An 18426-nucleotide genomic window follows, 5' to 3' on the forward strand; every position below is an offset into this window, starting at 1 on the left:
GGGAAAGACTCAATAATAGACAAGTAATTCCTTTTAATCATGATTCTAGAAAAAGGAAAAGGAGCAAAAGTAAGTAGTTACTCATTGGCTACTAAAAAGTGACCTAGTCAACAGACTATTTTTCCTTCTTATTTTTTCATGCTAAGTAGCATTCAGGGATTATTGGTATAGGGAATTTGTGAACATTCATCACAGAGAAAGTCTCCCATATACAACTGCACCTGTGTCTTTGTGAGAAAAGTATCTACGAAGTTGAACAGCATATTTTTCACTTGAAAAATTCAAGGAGAGAGGACAGGAGCTAGAGTGGTTAAGGCATATTCCTAGTGAGCATCCGACCCAAGTTCAATTTCCAGCACCACACATAGTCCTCCCAGCACTGCTACTGTGGCCCAGGTATCCCCAGAACTGCAGGGCCCAAGTAGCACATCAGTTCCGTGAACTGAACCTCCAGGCCAGTTGACCAAAAATTGCCAGTGGGGCCCTAATACCACAACAAAAAGTGTATTATCTCCAGTGTGTGCATCAACATATTTGAAAGCACACCTAAAGCATTGTAACCAAGTACACAAGCACTGCAACCAAGTATGCAATCCCTAGCAAGTACAACCAAAGTGCACATTCAACATAGGTGGTGCAGCCTTCTCGGAGCACTAAAGCTAGGTGTGCAAGTACTGCAGCCAACTATATGACCACTGGTCATTACAACAATAAAGGGGGGGGGATAAGACATTTCTGGTTTTCCTCTGAAATATAAAAATCACCCAGGTTAAATAGAAAATTGGAAAATACATAAATATCTGATGAACACTAAGCTGTTGGGCTGAGTAGATAGCTAAAAGAGATCAAGTGCTTTCCTACATGTATGAGGGCCACCACCAGGGCCACTCTACCAGCACCACCAGAGCACCAAATCACTGCACTGAGTATTGCCAGGAGTGACCCCTGAGCTCCCAAGTATCACTAGGGAAAGCCCTTTAAATCCAATCCAATCCAATCCAATCCAATCTGTCTGTAATATAAGAATAACCACTGTGAATCTGTACATCTATTCTAGCTTTCTTTGATTACATGGCATCTTTTTTATTTACAGAAACAGGTTATGAAATATGCTAGCTCATATCTTTTTCCACTTAAAATGAGTTTCCTGAGGGCTGAATAGAACATTGTTAAGTTGCTTGCTTTGTATGACTCTGACCCAAGACCCAGTACTCCTTATGGTCTCTGAACACCACCAGGACTGATTCCTGAGCACAGAGCCATAGTAAGCCCTGAACACAGCCAGTTGTAACTAAAACAATTAGTTTCCTGTTACTAGGCATTTTTATGAAAACTTTCAATGACATAGAATAATTAAATGAAAAGCACAATATACAATATTGTATCTATAGAAATGTGCTCAACCATAAGCTAAAAGGAAGAAAGAAAACTGAAAAGGTTACCAAAAAATTATAGTTGCTAAAATTTTGGACATTGTCCTGTATTTTCAAAGTTGTCTACATTAAGTATACCATCTTATTGTTTTTGTTGTTGTTTTGGACCACACCCAGCAAAACTCAGAGCTTACTCTTGCCTCTGGGCTCAGGGATCACTCCTGGTACTGCTAAGAGACTATATGGGATGGCGGGATCGAACCCACGGGGGCCACATACGAGGTAAGTGCCCTACACACTGTACTATCACTCTGGTCCTGCTATCTTTCTAACCCTTTCTTTTAACCCTTCTAGAACAATAAAGACAAAGGATATTAACAAATTCTCTATACCAATAACAAAGACAAGGAAACAAAAACCATAAAGCAGTCACCCTTGGGGGCCAGAAGCAAGAGCCAGTACAGTGGGTAGCATGCTTGCCATGCATAAGGCAGACCCAGGTTCAATCTCCAGCATCCCAAACAGTTCCCCGAGCATTGCCAGGATTCCTGAATGCAGACCCAGGAGTAACCCCTGAGCATCGCCAGATGAGACCCAAAACAAAAAAGTGCCTTTCAAAAAGATTTTTAACTTCAAATTAATTGTCTTGGGGCCACTGGGATTAAGGTTCTTTCCTTTGCATGAAGATGACCCTAGTTCAATACCTGGCAATGCATATGGTCCCTTGAGCACAGAGCCAGGAGTAAGCTCTGAGCTCCATCAGGTGTGGCCAATAGTTGAAAAAAAGTCCTTTTCACATTTTTTTCTAATGAGAAATCATAGTATATTTAACTTATTAAGTATTATGAAAAACTCATGGGGGGGGCGCTAGAAGATGACTTAATGGCTGAACCCCTTAATTCCTGGTGTTGAAGCTCTGAGTAGGATCTTGTTAGATTTGGAATTAGAACCCCAGCACTGCAAAGTGATTTCCAACTGCACCACAGATCCAGAGGTCTCTAGCAGTTCAAAAGGGTGTGGCCCCCCAGTAAGTTGTTTTGAGTACAGCTTCAACCTCTCTCAGTGATCACAAGTGAGAAGAGTGCAACCCTCAGTAAGCATGTGTGCTAGCACACAACTGAAAGACTTTATCCTTCTGTGAGTACCTCAATAAAGTGTGTGTGCAGACCCCAACCATCATACAACAAGAAAAATAGAGAAGGAATATATGCAAGGGTAAAATATTTTTAAAAATGTACAAGGCCAGAGAAATAATACTGTGGGTAAGGCACCTCAATTTCACAAAGCCTATCCAGATTCAATCCCTGGCATTCCATATGCTCCCCGGAGTCCACCAGGAATTATTCCTGAGCACAGAGCCAGTAGTAACCCTGAGCACCACTGGGTGTGGCCCCAAAACAACAGAAAAAAACCTATTACAGAATACAATCAGGGTTCAGATCCAAACATTTCAATGTCATTCAACAGTTCAGTGCACTGAAAGTGACATGAAGACTAGTGTGCAGGAGACAGCTGGCATAGAAACACACCTTGCTGCACATTATAAGCCATGGCATTCCTCGTCATACTGGAAGGAAGCCAGCCTGCGAGGCTTGCACGTTGAGGTTTTGTCCCCTTGTGTTTGACATCCTCTCCATCCCAGATGATATCATCTTCCCAATGCAACTGTGTCACCATCAGGAAGTTTTCATCAGCCAGAAGATCCACGCCACTGCCTTCCTCAAATTTCTTTAAGTCCTTTATGAACAGAGGAAGAACAAATCCCAAGTCACTTGTCAAAGTTCCTACTCCCAAAACCTACATCAGATCTATGACTTGAGAAAAGAACTCGATAATGATATGATAGAGTATTTGGGTTCTTTCTCCCACTAATTTCATAAACAGGACCTTTGCAATGAGGCCTAATCTCCAGGACAATATATCTTACCAAAAAAAATCTTATTAAAACACCTTATTGTCAGGGCTGGGGAGATAGCACAGCAAGTAGGTGTTTGCCTTGCACGCAGCCGACCCAGGTTCAATTCCCAGCATCCCATGTGGTCCCCTGAGCACTGCCAGGAGTAAATCCTGAGTGCAGAGCCAGGAGTAACCCCTGTGCATCACCAGGTGTGACCCAAAAAGCAAAAAAAAATAAATAAATAACACTTTATTGTCAGGCCAGAGATAGAGAATCTCTGGTAGCACTTGCATTTCACATGGCCAACCCAGGTTCAATCCCTGGCATCCCAGATAGTCCTCCAAGCACCACCAGGAATGATCCCTGAGCTCAGAGCCAGGAGTAACCCCTTAACAGCTCTGGATGTCCCACCAAATCACTTCCCAATGGAAAAGTAAGTCTGAAAGGCGCCGGACATAGTAGCTCTTTTTCACATACCAGTGTTGCTTACCTCTACTGTTCTACATTTTATAACAGGTTCATGTTCCATCTTTCTTAGTTTGAAGCCATAGTCAAACCCACTGCCATCTTCAGAGACACCCAGCATATCATACCATAGTCGAGCAGGCCCATAACGCCACTCAGCCACTCTTGGTTTAGTATCTGTCACTTTATCTATATCTCCAGTTGATTGGGAAAACTTGGACTCCAAGGGAGCCATCATTGTGATCTGTAAAAGAACAAAGTAGAAGGGGAGGAGGATGTTCTGCCCTGTTGTCCAACTTGGATGTCCTAAAGCTATCTAAAGTTTAAGAGGTAGGAGAGAACCCCAAAGGTGCCACAAGGATGAGTCTCAAACAGGATTGGAGTTAGAATGTAAAAACTGGCGATATAGCACAGCACACTGCCTATCATTCAAACCTCCATATTTACTGGTGCATGTATTGAATTACCATTTGATGGCTTCTAACACATTTTAAATAGGGAAAGGAGAGCCTTAAATGAGTATTAAATTCATAATTACCTATCGCTAGTCAGTATGAAATCTGACTATTGAGGTATTTCCAACTTAGACATAAAAAAGCCAAAGAGAACTCATTTGTTTCCCTCATAGGTCTTAATCCCAGGTCTTTAATTTTGCCTACTTCATCATCAGAAAGACACTGCTCCGGAGGTGGTGGTGGAGCATAGTCATAGTTCCACAAAGACTTCTGGTCAACTTCTAAGTCTACTGAGCTTTCCACCTCCTGGGTCTGTTCTTCCTGTATCAGCTCACGGTGCTTCTTTTTTCTTTTTCTCCGAGCACTCCGCCAAACTGATGGGACATTCTTGCCTGGTCCAAAAAGACGTAGGAAGCGCAATACCTAGAAACATAGAACATTAAACATTAAACCCTGGTTTAACTCTTGGCACCACATTATGCTTCCTCAAGCACCGTCAGGGTCCCTCTTGACTACAGAGCCTGGAGTAGCCCATGAGCACTACTGGATATGTTAGAGATATAATGTCAGAGAAGAAAACAATAATATTGTACCTGGAAATCGAGATAAGACATCTATTCAACTGTGGGAAAGAACCACAGAGCGCTAAAGTCATAGTATAACATTTTGGGGCCAGAGAGATAATATAGAGTATAAGGCACTTACGTTGCACACATCTAACCCTGGTTTCACTCTTGGCACCACATTATGCTTCCTCAAGCACCATAAGGGTCCCTCTTGACTACAGAGCCTGGGGTAGCCCATGAGCACTACTGGATATGCCATCAACCCCCCCAAAATATTACTGAATTTACCAAATTTGAGTGCTAAATTCAAATTTATAACATTTACCAATAAAGAGAAGACGTATACCTTAATAATTTGGACTAGTTCCTTTTAGTCAGCAAGATCAATTTCTAATGAGAAATACATAAATTACATGTATACAACTTAAATAAAAAGACCTGTAACACCACAGCACTAATGAAAAAATTAAGTTTTACAAACTATTCTATACTCAGAAATTCTTTTTCTAACTCAGAAAGTTTTAAGAAAATAGAAAGGGTTAAAGGTGAAGCCTCCCATGGTATGGAGGGGTCTTCCTGAGCAGAATTCCAAATACTCAACAATTTCTGTTTTGTATCACACCCAGTGGTGCTCAGGGACTACTTCTGCCTGGGTGTCTGGGAAATCACGCAAAGCAGGAAATCAAACCTGGGATTCATGTGCTCCAACCCTTTAAGTAACCTCCCTGGTCCTATGCCTAGCGCATGGCCCTGGGTACCACTGGGTATAGCCCTGGAGGACTCTAGCATTGCTGGGTATGGTCCTGATGTCCCTAATAGGCTCAAACCCTAAACTATCTGGCCCAGTTGACCCAGGGCCATTTCCAGGCTTCTTAATATTGCTTGGGAACCACGCTCACCCCATACCTCATCTCTTTTCCTCCAGCAAAAAAAAAAAAAAACATTAAGAAAGTAAAGGGGCCAGAACTATAGTATAGCAAGGGGTAGGGCATTTGCCTTACATGTATCTACCCTGGGTTCAATCCCTGGCAGTCCATAGCATCCCTTGAGCACAGAGAAGTGATCCCTTAGCACAGAGCCAGGAGTTAGCCCTAAACAATACCAGGTGCAAAAATAGAAAGAAAAGAGAAAGAGAGAAAGGGAGAGAGGGAGAGTTGGTGGGATGAAAGAAGGGAGGGAAGGAAGAAGAGGGAGGGATGGAAGGAGAAAAAAGGAGGGAAGGAGAAACGAATGAATGAACGAAGGAACATACCTTCCCAGGCCGAAATTCTGGGAAAAGTTCTGTGACACTTGGCAACAGCTTGGTGGCATCATGCTGCATAATCCCAGCCAATGGTAGGGTCAGCTTTCCATCTTCAGATTCTGTCTGTGATGCTTCCTGAGGTCCCATGTCAGATTCTGAGTCAGAGGAACTACTGAAGTCCACTTTCTCTGAGGCCAAAGAGGAAGGAGCAATGATGGAGGGCAAGATGATGCCTTCTCCATCCTCAGACACTGCAACAAGGAAGAGAGACCCCTTTGGCATGTAACTGTGTGCATATTTCCTCAAATTCAGCCAATATCCAGTCTAAGCCATATACATGGCTTAGAGGATATAGTTCTAATCCTCTAAGGGGATGTAGTTCCAATTACCCATTACTAGAACACCACCCAAAATATTCATTCCAATTCATTATCTCCCACCATCCCCAACTCACCTTGAACCTGGTACCCTAGGGTTGTAATAAGAGAAAACAAACACTATTACTACATTTACTACTTTCTATAATTAGGTTAAAGAAATGTAACCAATAACAAAATTATGTAACACTTCTCTAGCAGTCATGCCTTATCACGATCAGTTCAGGGAGTCTTTAAGCTGGAGAATGTTTAGAGGAAATCACTTAAAACTAGGATAGAAACATACATTACCAAATCCTCAAAATGCAGGAGATCAAATGCAGGAAACACTACTCTTTCCGGAACTAGCTAACACAGGGTTATTAGATACAGAAAAAGCTAAGATGATCACGGAAGGTACTGCCAAAATTGACTATATAGTTTTGGGGTCACATCCAGCAGCACTCAGGGACCACCCCTGACAGTGCTAAGGGAACCAACCATATGGAGTACTGACAATTGAACTCGCATCAAACACATTCACGGTAAATGCCTTATCCACTGTACTATTGCTCCTGCCCTAATCAATTACTTTAAAGTCATCTAAATCGTCTCCAAATACCAGTTCACAAATCATATATTTCTTAGAGAACTGTTTAAAATTCCTGCCATCTACCCTGGATATTCTGAATCAGATTCTCCAAGTGTAAAAGTATGTTTTGTTTTTCTTGGGTGCATGTTAAATTACTGTTGTTGAAATAAAAACTCCCTTTCAATAAAAAATGTCAAAAATTGTATCAATCACTTCTAATCACAAATTCTACCTTTCCTGAGCACCTTAATTCTTAGTTTCCAATGTGTACATGGCAAAAGCCTGAACTTGAATGAAACTTGTCCCTAAGTCAAAGCAGACAGGCTCTACTAACCAGTGATAATAGCATCCTGGTCCTTATCCTTCTTCATTGGTCCTGGAGGTGGGGGTGGAGGAGGCATCAACTTGCAATCAATGTCTTCACAATCAGCATCATAGTCATCTTCATCATAACCTAATAAAATCATGGTTATTTCAATGCCCAGAATGTCATACAATTGTCTTCAGCTCCCTTGTCACTCAAAAATATCAAGTGTCACATGAAATACATGAAACAAAGATCCTTTAAGAATACAAAGGAGGCAGGGGCTGGGAAAATAGTATAGCAGGTAAGGCACTTGCTTTGCATGCAGCTGACCCAGGTTCAATCCCAGGCATCCTATACAGTCCCCCAAGGACTGCCAGGTTTGATTCTTGAGTGCAGAGCCAGGAATAACCCCTGAGTATCACAAGGTGTGGCCCAAACACTATCCCCCCACCAAAAAAAAACAATATACAGGAGGGAAAAGAAGTGGACACTGATGAAGGGACTGGTGTTGGAACACTGTACACCTGAAAATAATACTTTTTAAGTTACAACGATTCAAATTTTTTAAAAAAATAAATACAGAGTGAGGCTAGAACTACAGTGAGTAGGGCATCTACCTTGTATGTTGTTTACCCAAGTTCAATCTCTGGTACCACATATAGTCCCCTGAGCACCAACAAATATGATTCTTGAGCATGGAGCCAGGACTAAAACCTGAGTACATCCAGATGTGGCCCAAAACCCAAATACACACATATACACACACACACAAAGGGAGGAAAGATATAGTACAGTGGTTAAAGTGCTTGCCTTGCATATGGCCCTCTCTAGTTCATTCCCTGGCTCTTCATATGGTCCCATTAAGCACAAAGCCAGGAATAGCATTTGGGTACTGCCGTGTGTGGCTCATTGCTCCCTCCCCCCCCCCCCAAAAAAAAACCAAGAGAAGCAGCTTCTACTTTCAGAAAGAGATGTCAGGCTGGAAATATAGCTCAAGGGGCTGGAATGTTTGCACTGCACATGGGAGCTGCAGATTTGACTCCCACCACATAAGTATTACAGGGCTTGGCCTCCAAGCACCACACTGAGAATAGCCACCTTTCCCAGCAGAACAGCCAAGTATGGTTCCCCATCTCTACAAAAAAGATGACATTACAATAACAAAGGCTTACCTCACACAGAACCTAGGGAGTTCCCCAAAAAGGCTTTAGTCTTATTCCATCTCCCAATCAAATGCTGTTTTTTAATTTTATTTTTATCCTGATCAACCTCATAAGCCAATTTAACATTCTTTCACTATCAGTCTTTGTCTTATTTTGAGGCCATACCTAGTGGTGCTCAGGAACCACTCCTGGTGAGACTCAGGGGACCATTTGAGATGCTGGGGATTGAACCCAGGAGAGCCTCATGCAAGGCAAGCACCCTATCAACTGTACAATTACTCCAGCCCCCCACCAACAGTTCTAATTCTCACCAAATCATACTATTATTTTATTAACTTTCAAGTCTGTCCATGATTTTCCACAATTGGCACTCTACTCTAGACTTTAATTATCTTACACCTAGCTTGCAAAGCAGTCTCCAGGTTAGTCTCCTTTACCCTTTGTATAAAAACCTCAAAGCAATTAGTATCATTTCATTTTTACTTAGAAAGAAAAGATGAGTAACATTTACAGAGACTCTGTACTAAGTAGTTGCTTTCACACCAAGTAATTATGATCATAAAAGTCCTACAAAATACAGCACTGGGGCTGGAGCAATAGCACAGCAGGTAGGGCATTTGCCTTGCACGCAGCTGACCCGGGTTCAATTCCCAGCATCCTGTATGGTCCCCTGAGCACCGCCAGGAATAATTCCTGAGTGGAGAGTCTGAAGTAACCCCTGTGCAGCGCCAGGTGTGACGCAAAAAGAAAAAAAAAATATAGCACTGACAAGTTTTATCACCTGTATTGCCATAAGAAATGGAGAGATTATTGCAAATGAGAAATGCAAGCCTCCAAAATGGAGCAGCTTTCCTATGGACACTAAATATAAAATTGGGATTTGAACCTATGATATTCTGACTCCAAAGTCCATTTTCTTTTCTTTATACCACTGTTCCTCTTACTCAACAGTACTGGTTTACAATTCTTAACAGTATCAAACCAAGTAAAGCCAAGTACTGTCAAATTACTCTATCCTTGATTCATACTACTTGGTGCTTATCTTCGGCTTTCAGGAAACACCACTGGGAGGCAGAAGAATCTGTGAGCAAACTGATCTGGGTTCTAAACCTTGAGATAAATCACGTTTTCAAACCAAGATATGCTACTGCTTCCTCTCCACCACACCTTTGAAACTCTTGCTGAAAATTCACCTCCAAAAGCCTTTGCTAATGACCTCAGCCTACCACCAACTATTCCAAAGAAGCACCCATGTGAGGGAACTAATGCTAGGAAAGGAAGAAGCTAAGGGCACAAAGGAATTCCAAGGGCAGGAGAACTTGAAACTGAACACAGCAGAATACTGAGACACTATCATCATCTGCCTCTTCTAAGAGGTCTGAAAATTACAATGAAAATTACAGTGCTTGAAGATTAAAAGATTAAAACTGCTACTCCCACTCCTTAGCTTTAGTCAGGATGCTAAAAGATAACAGACATTTTTGACTTAGTACTTCTGGGAACCACTCAAAACCACATGCAGTACTATACAGAAATATGACTCAAGAGAGATAGTCCAAAGCGCCAAGGGCATACTTTGCATGAGGGAGGCCCAATTTCTAGCTGTCACCACATGGTACCGCTAGATGTAACAGCTGAGTATGACCCCCAAACAAAAGTAGAAATATGAGCCTGTAGCCAACTTTTGTCTTACTATGATTCATGTGCTCTCCATTCACTTATTTCATCTTCCCCAGAAAGAAACAATATCCCAAGAGGTCAAGACCTGTCTGATTTTTTGGTTTTTCAGGTTAGTTTTTGTATACATGGTGCAGTTAACTCTCCCCATGGACAACAGTCAACTTCATTAACTGGCTAAAGAAACTAATTTGAAATATTTACCAAGGTTTCATGTACATTCCTATGCATGAAATTGAAAAGGTAGTCACAAGATTGGGATATGGCTCACCAGTAGAGTACTTGCTTTGCATGTGTGACGCCATGTGCCTGATTCCTGGAGAAGAGAAAGGGAGAGGGAGAGCAGGGAAAGAGGGAAAGGTAGGGGAAGGGACATAAAGGGTAGGAAAGGAGGAGGAAAAGGGAAGAGAAAAAATAAGGAAATAAAACAAAAAAAAGAAAAAGAAGGGAAGGAAAGGGAAAGAAAAGGGAAAAAACCCACTGGGCTGGGAAGATTAAAGGACTGGGAGGAATACTTCGCATGCAGAAGGTCTGGGTTCAATTCCCTGGCATGGCTGGGAGTTATAAGCACAAAGCCAGGAGTCAGAACCCCCTCCCAAAATACAAAAAGGTGTGTAATGAATAAACAAACAAACAACTTCAAATGGAAGTTTTAGGCAGTAAGAGGTAGTTTAAGGGAGTGGAAAGAACAAATGACAAAGGGAGCTGGAGCTATAGCACAGTGGGCACGGCATTTACCTCGCGTGACGCCAACCCAGGTTCAATCCCCAGTACCCTATATGGTCCCCTGAGCACAACCATGCATGGTCAAAAACTACATAACAGATTTTTAAAAAATAGATTTTGTTTTGTTTTATAAGAGTTTTGGGGTCTTAGCTGTGCTCAGGGCTCACACTTGGGTCTGACTCAGGAAGACACCCGATAAATGATGAATAATAAATGAAACGTATAAATAATACAATGATAATGTAATAAATAACCTGGTGTGGCTCAGGGACCATATGTAGTGCTGGAGATCCAGCTAGAGGTGGCTTTATGCAAAACAAGTGTCTACACCCCTTGTACTATGACTTAAGCCCCAGAAAATGGATTTTATAATCTTTATATAATATCGTTTATCTCAGTTTACAGCATATAATGGATGCTCAGTAAATGTCTAATAAACTGAGTTGGGACAGGAAAGTAAGGCACTTTCCTTCTATACATCCAACCAACTTTTGACTCCCCGGCATCACATAGGGCTTCCCAAGCAACACCAGGAGTAATTCCTGAATACGTGGGATCTATCTACTATCATTCTGGCCCCCCAAAAGTAGTAATTCCTGAATGCAAAGCCAGGAAAAATCCCCGAGCATCACCAGGTATGACCCCCAAAACAAACAAACAAAAAAGAACAAAAACAAAAAAAGAACTGAAGTTACTAAGTGAGGGTCATGGGGTGCAGGATGTTGGAGGATGGAGAGAGATGGGACTGACTAAAGTGACACGATGACAGTGGTACATAGTGGTGGTGGAAGTACAGTAACTCTATTAAAAGCATAAACAACATTACAACTCGTGTTATCCCAGTAAAAATAACATAATCAAACTTTTAAAAATTAAAAAGCTGGGTCAATGAACTAGTACAAGAGGTAAGGTGCTGGCCTTGCATGCTACCAATCCCAGAGCACCACATATGGTCACCTCACCCCAAGCTCAGGAGTCACCTCAGGATTCACCCCTGACAAGGGTGAATCCTAAGCATAAAGTCAGGAATAGCCCAAGTATTATAGGTTTATTTCCCCCCCACCCCTCCCACAAATTAGAACAAACAGAATCACCTAAGTGGTAAAGGGGCTGTAAGCTCCCCATTGTCTGCTGGTATCTTCGGCTTTCGTCCTCAGCTACCTCATTGATATCAGAGTAGTCCACAGCGTCTTCTGTACTTCTGATCCAGCCTATGAAGAAAACAGGACCAGGAAGCTCTGGATCTCAGCCAAGAGCAAGTTAACCCACCACAAGAACCTGCAACTGCCTTAGATAGATAACTCCCACTGAAAAGTACATGCAGAGTAAGCTTCTTCCCCCACCTTCCTCAACATAACCCAAACTTCACCTTCATCATTGACCAGGGCACCATCAGTCCCAGCCAATTCTTCATTCGCCGTCAGTTCAGTGATCAGGTTGCCCAGACCCAAAGCTCCCAAGCCTGCCAAGTGCTTCTTACACTCCTGAAAAAGGAAAAACACCATAGTCAAAGACAACTGAGCTTTCCATGCCACAGGGTTTATTTCTTGCGTTTTTAAGAAACCTAAAAATCCCTGGGGGAAATGACTGCAGTGCACCAAGAACGGTAAATATGTGCTTATACTCCACACTGAGGTCTTTAATCTCCTGGCTTTCCTATAAGGAAAATAAACTCAAAAGAACCACAGCAGGAATGGACCAGAAGTTCAAGGAAGAAAACGAAGGCAACCGGAGTCATTGGGATCCGAGGCAAGAACTTTCTTTGCTCTTTTCATGTTTAGCGGGGTCGGATAGTTAATACTAGCTAAATTCCTAGAGAATAATCGTTATCAATTTCTCTGCCTTTTTAATGAGTCGGCCTGTTTTACTTTAAGCACAGGGGCAAAAAGCACGGAGTATCGGTTGAACTGAACAACTTGGGACTGCAGGATTAGTAATATTCTAATAACTGGGAAACACAATCGGAACTGCAGGGATCCCAATGGACAGCCAGGGGAATCTGAACTTTTCGTTATACCGATCCAGTCCAGATGTAAGATTCCGAAACCACCTCGGGGCAATCATGTCAGAAAATCGGTCGCGATAAGCTCTAATTGAGTTGCCAACAATTTCACGAGCATGAGTTCCCGTCTTTCCATCTTTCTCACAGCCTGGGACCCACCTCCGTGCCTGAGGAACCACATCGCCCTCTACTCGCCGCCCACGGTCCTAAACCGCACCTCCCCCCAGCCCTACGACCACCCCCTCACATCATCCAAGACGTTTTCCCCCTCTAGCTGTCCGGCTCCATTAATGTTGCCAAAAAGAAAACCGGCTAAAGAAAAGGGACCGCCTCCAGCCGAATCTTCGTCGCTATCCGTGTCGGACATGATGGCGCCTGCGTAGTGTAGCAAATCCCAAGCGAGTCGCAGACACCGGAAACACCGGAAATGAAGACATTTAGTCGCACAAAAGTGACTCCGAGGGTTCCTTGACCCCGCCCATCCCGCCGGAAACGGAATAAAGAAAACAAAAAGAAAGGAAACCGGAAAGCCGGCCACCACGCGAGAAAAAAAAACATGGTTTCACCACTTGACTAACGATTTCTGATTCGCCGATTAAGGATCAGGTGACTACGTGGACAGTGATTGGCTAAAAAAAATTTTCCCCACCCCTTCACCCATTCCTCTTGTCCGCTCAAGAAAATCGGCTCCAGAGTTCAATTTCTCACCAATCAGGACGAGTTATCCAAGTCACGAGGTGCCGGAATCCGCAAGTAACCCTGTCTCAGTAACCGGAAGTAAAGATTAAAACCTGGGAATGGGATTTTTATTCTTTCTTCAGGGAGCCCTGGGTTTTACCTCAGCACCTCGCACCACTTACCGCTGGTTGTGCGCCAAAGAATAACAATGAAAAGAAAGTAAAATCGGACTGGGAGATGGCTCCATGTGCTGGAGGATTATTTGCATCCTCGCTCTACGGCTGCGCATGCTCCCCAGTACTGCCGCCGCTACTGACTTCTCGCTGGAAGCCAGAGTAGTCCCCAGCACCTCCGCATGTGACTCCCCCAATTTTTTAATAATAAAATAAAGCCTTACGTCCTATATATTACGTCCTATGCTTTACTACGACCACGGGCTGGAGTCATAGCACAGCGGGTAGGGCGTTTGCCTTGCACGCAGCCAACATGGCCGACCCAAGTTCGATTCCTCCGCCCCTCTCGGAGAGCCCGGCAAGCTACCGAGAGTATCTTACCCCACACGGGAGAGCCTGGCAAGCTCCCCGTGACGTATTCGATATGCCAGACACAGTAACAACAAAGTCTCCAATGGAGACGTTACTGGACCCGCTGGAGCAAATCGATGAACAACGGGAGGACAGTGACAGTGACTACGACCACGCTGCTCTGTACCTGAGAGAAATTGTTAGCAAATTGCGTTGTGCCAAAGTTAAATTTGCAAGCTAGCTGTTTTGAATTAACGTTTCTTTCTTTTTTGGGACACAGCAGTGCTCACGCGTTACTCCTGGCTCTGCGCTCCCCTGGCAGTGCACGAAGGGACCATATAGGATGCCAGGGATTGAACCTGGGCTGGCCGCGTGCAAGGCAAATGCCCTACCCGCTGGACTATTGCTCCAGCCCCTGTTTTGAATTAACTTTGATCATAAAAACCGATCCCCTTCCACATCTTATGTCAGGATATGTGAAATTAAATAGAATTAAAGTTAGAGCCGAAGAGATAGTACAGAAGAGAAGATACTTCGCTTGTATACAGCAAACCTTGGCTCAGATCCCTGGTAGCAAATAATGACCCACTAAGCCCCTCCAGAAGTCACTCCTGAACACTGCCAGGTAAACCAAAACCCCACTCAAAAAAGTGGAGAGCTAGTCTTTCACCTATATTCACTATTCTTTACATTTTGTCAGTTTTTTCTAAATCACCTGAAATTGGGTTAAAGGTAGTAAACGCCGCATGCTACAGACCTGGGTTCAATCTTGGGTATCCCATATGGTCCCAAGGATAACAAAGGGGGACTCTGAAGAGATAGTACAGCAGGTTAGGTGCTTGCACTCAGCCAATCTGGGTTCAATCCCAGGCATCCCTTATTGTCCCCTGAGTATTACCAGGAGTGATCCCTGGGTGAAGATGAGATAGAGTGTGTCTCAGGGGATCAGGGGATTTCACTGTTCATTTTGATGCCACTGATCTGTAGCCCACCCTTTTTTCCCCCGTTCTTTCCCTAGAAAAACCCCTTCTTGTGACCATACAGAAAGATGATTGCTCTGAGGACATGAATCCACCATCTTTCAACATGTTGCCATATTGCCAATAAAGTTCTTTATTGAAGTCTATTTAAACCACACCTGGTAGCACTCGGGGCTTACTCCTGGCTCTGCACTCAAGAAGTCATGCCTGGCAGTGTTCAGGGGGACCATATGGGATTCTGAGGATCGAGTCCTGGTCCGCCACCTGCAAGGCAAGCACCCTGACTGCTGTACTACATCTCTGGTCCTGAATCTGGTTTTCTTTATGCATCAGCATTAACAGGCTGTATCTAAAGTACATAGATAAATATTCTGTTTTGCTTTTTGTTTTAAATATTAGTATAACAGTGGTATTCTACTTATTTTTCATTGCCAAAATATAGCATTTCAGCTGCTCTGAGTTTTGTAGACTTGTATCATCATCATTTAGAATTGTAAAACTATTAAAACACTTCATAGGACATCCATGTAATCAAGTAGTGAGCAGATATAAAAAGGTGAGTTCTAGGCTGTCTGTATTTCTTTAAATATTTTTTTAGATTTGAGGTAGCACTGTAGCACTGTCCTCCCGTTGTTCATCAATTTGCTCGAGCGGGCACCAGTAACGTCTCCATTGTGAGACTTGATACTGTTTTTGGCATATCAGATACGACACAGGGAGCTTGCAAGGCTCTGCCATGTGGGTGGAATACTCGGTAGCTTGCCGGGCTCTCTGAGAGGGACAGAGGAATCGAACCCAGGTCGGCCACATGCAAGGCAAATGCCCTACCCGCTGTGCTATCGCTTCAGCCCAGATTTGAGGTACTGTGATAAAATGCACTTGATTTTGGGGGAATGTGGGGCCACACTCAGCTGTGCTCAGGGCTCACTCCTGTCTGTGTTTTGAGAGCATATGAGGTACCAAGCAGGGATCTTATCTGATGCACTATCTCTCCAGCCCTATTTCTTTAGCCTCAGCCAGTAATCCCAGTGGTGCCCAGGGATTATTCCTGGCTCTTTGCTTACTCTGTGATTATTCCTGGTGATGCTGGAGATTGAACCAGGGTCAGCTGCATGCAAGGCAAGTGCCTTAACCCATGTACTATCACTTTGGCCTGATAAGAGGTCTGTTTCTAAACACCATTCCCCATGAAGAGAATCTAGGGATCCATAAATGAGTGGCTGATATTATGAGCCTAGGACAGGAATCATGGAGAGTAAGCCTGAAATACTGTGTGTCAAGAAAAAAGTGCTCAAAGATTGATGGGATTGTGTTGACAGGACACAGGACCCAGAATGAAATGGTTTCTTAGTGAACTTATGTAAGACAGTTTGAGCATCAAAAAGGATGATGATGCTAGAATAAAGCAGATGGGAAATGTGAGAAAGAACATAAGAAAATGGAAAGTTTGGGGCCAGAGAGATAATACAGAAGGTAAGGTGCTTGCTTTGCATACGGCCTACCTGTGTTTGAATCCCCAGCCCTGGACTCAAGCAGTTGCAGCCCAAAAACAAAAAAGTCATGGGACCCAGGGATGGCTCAGGGCTGAAAGCACCTGCCTTGCAGGCTGGAAGCCTTGAGTTTGATCCCTGGTACTGCCCACATGTGGCACTGAACACAGACCTGGCAGCTGTGCTCTCAGAGACCGCTGGCCCCACAAAAGAGTGCTCCATCACCAGCATACAGCCTGGTATGTGCGACCGCCAGCAAGTACCAGAGTTGGGGGGTGTGACTCCAGCACATATATGTATCAGCACCATAGCAAGCCCTGGAAAACACTGCCAAAAGTTAGTGTGTGAGTACTGCTACTGAAATGTGTAGTTCCAGAACTGGAGTACAGTGGATAGGGTGTTTGCCTTGCATATGGCTGACCCAGGTTCAATATTTGGTATCCCATACAGTCCTTCAAGCACTACCAGGATTAATTCCTGAGTGCAGAGCCAGGAGTAACTCCTGAGCATCTCCAGATGTGACCCAAAATCCCCCCAAAAGCAAAATATCAAATAAAGTAAAATATCAAATAAAATAAATATAGATCATCCCATTATAGGACCAGAGAAAGAGTTCAAAGGTTAAGGCAGTTGATTGCCACCAACATTGATTCGAATCCTGGCACTACCTATGGACCCTTGGGTACTTCCAAGGTAACTCCTGATCACAGAGTCAAGGAATAACCTCTGCACACCACCAGGTAATGGCAACCAAAACTAGAACATCACACTACATTTGAATTTCAGATAAACATCAAGTAATTGTTAGAGTAAGTTTGCTCCAAGTATTAGGTCTGTATTTATACTAAAAATTTATGGGGGGGCAGGAGCTGGAGAGATAATACAGAGGACAGGGCACTTGCCTTGCACATGACAGGCCCAGGTTTGATCCCCAGCATCCCCCAGTAATACCAGGAGTAATTCCTGAATGCAGAGCCAGTATTAATCCCTGAGCATCACTGGATGTGGCCCAAAAACCTAAAAAAAATTTTTTTAAAAATTATTTGCTGGGCCAGAGTGATAGTACAGTGAGTAAGGTGCTTGCCTTGCACACAGCCAACCAGGGTTCGATCCCTGACACCCTATATAGTCCCTGAGTGCAGAACCAGAAGTAAGCCCTGAGCACCACCAGGTATGACTCCCCAAATTTATTGGGGGACCTGAGAAATAGTACAGGGTTTGCCTTGCATACGGCCAAACTCAGTTTGAATACTTGGCAGCATATGTGATGGTTCCTGAGTATCACCAGGAGTAAACCCTGAACAGAGAGGAGTAAACCCTGGCCATAAGAACTGAGTGCACACGTCCTTCTTGCCCTGCCAAGACCACAAATTTCCCTCCACGAGTGGCTCTCTGGCACAGCCATGGCCCCAGAGGCATGCGGACCTAATTTGGAACCCAGCAGCTTTTGGCAGAGATGTAAATGGACATTAACCTATGGTGCCATGACCCCTCCCCACCAGAGGGAAAGGGTGTCTATCTCTTCCACCTCCCCCTCCTCCTGCGGCATGGTGGCCGCTGCCTCAGAGCTTACTGGACAGCCGGGTATGAGCCAGCAGTGACTGGGCAACTGCAGCCTCATAGGATGGAGGGAGGGGGGTAGAACCAGCACGTCCTTCTTGCCCTGCCGAGACCATGAGTTGCCCCCCACAAGCAGCTCTCTGGCACGACCATAACCCCAGAGGCACACAAACCAATCTTGGAACTGAAGCTTTTGGCAGAAATCCCTCCAAACTTAATTAGTAAAATATCAGAAATCCAAAATTGTGTGGCCACTATTGCATCCGTGTGACATCATATGGTCTTCATAACTAGCAATAGAAAACAAATTATTTCATGATGCATTTTCAACGGATTTGATTCTTGGGAGAAAATTCCAAATAATAATGGTGC

The 18426-nt window shown here is 43.7% G+C and overlaps 1 protein-coding gene across 5 annotated transcripts in view; it reads right to left on the reverse strand.

Moving 5' to 3' along the window:
• TAF1 (TATA-box binding protein associated factor 1) overlaps positions 1-13191 on the reverse strand; it is a 78869-nt gene extending 65678 nt beyond the window's left edge. For 2 of the 5 annotated variants that reach the window (XM_056129993.1, XM_056129989.1), the window contains exons 1-9: positions 13070-13191; positions 12190-12304; positions 11915-12031; positions 10366-10410; positions 7282-7401; positions 6009-6250; positions 4395-4613; positions 3761-3979; positions 2903-3110 (exon numbers count right to left, since the gene is read on the reverse strand). In XM_056129993.1, coding sequence (XP_055985968.1) covers positions 2903-3110; positions 3761-3979; positions 4395-4613; positions 6009-6250; positions 7282-7401; positions 10366-10410; positions 11915-12031; positions 12190-12304; positions 13070-13189 — 1405 coding nt within the window. In that variant the 5' untranslated portion in view covers positions 13190-13191. The remainder of the gene's footprint in view (positions 1-2902; positions 3111-3760; positions 3980-4394; positions 4614-6008; positions 6251-7281; positions 7402-10365; positions 10411-11914; positions 12032-12189; positions 12305-13069) is intronic. The other 3 variants (XM_056129991.1, XM_056129992.1, XM_056129990.1) reach the window with 3 other exon arrangements.
• Between the last annotated feature and the right edge of the window lie 5235 nt (positions 13192-18426).

This window comes from Sorex fumeus, unplaced genomic scaffold, assembly GCF_029834395.1.
Source record: "Sorex fumeus unplaced genomic scaffold, SorFum_2.1 ptg000073l, whole genome shotgun sequence".
In the NCBI taxonomy this organism is placed as follows: Eukaryota; Metazoa; Chordata; class Mammalia; order Eulipotyphla; family Soricidae; genus Sorex; species Sorex fumeus.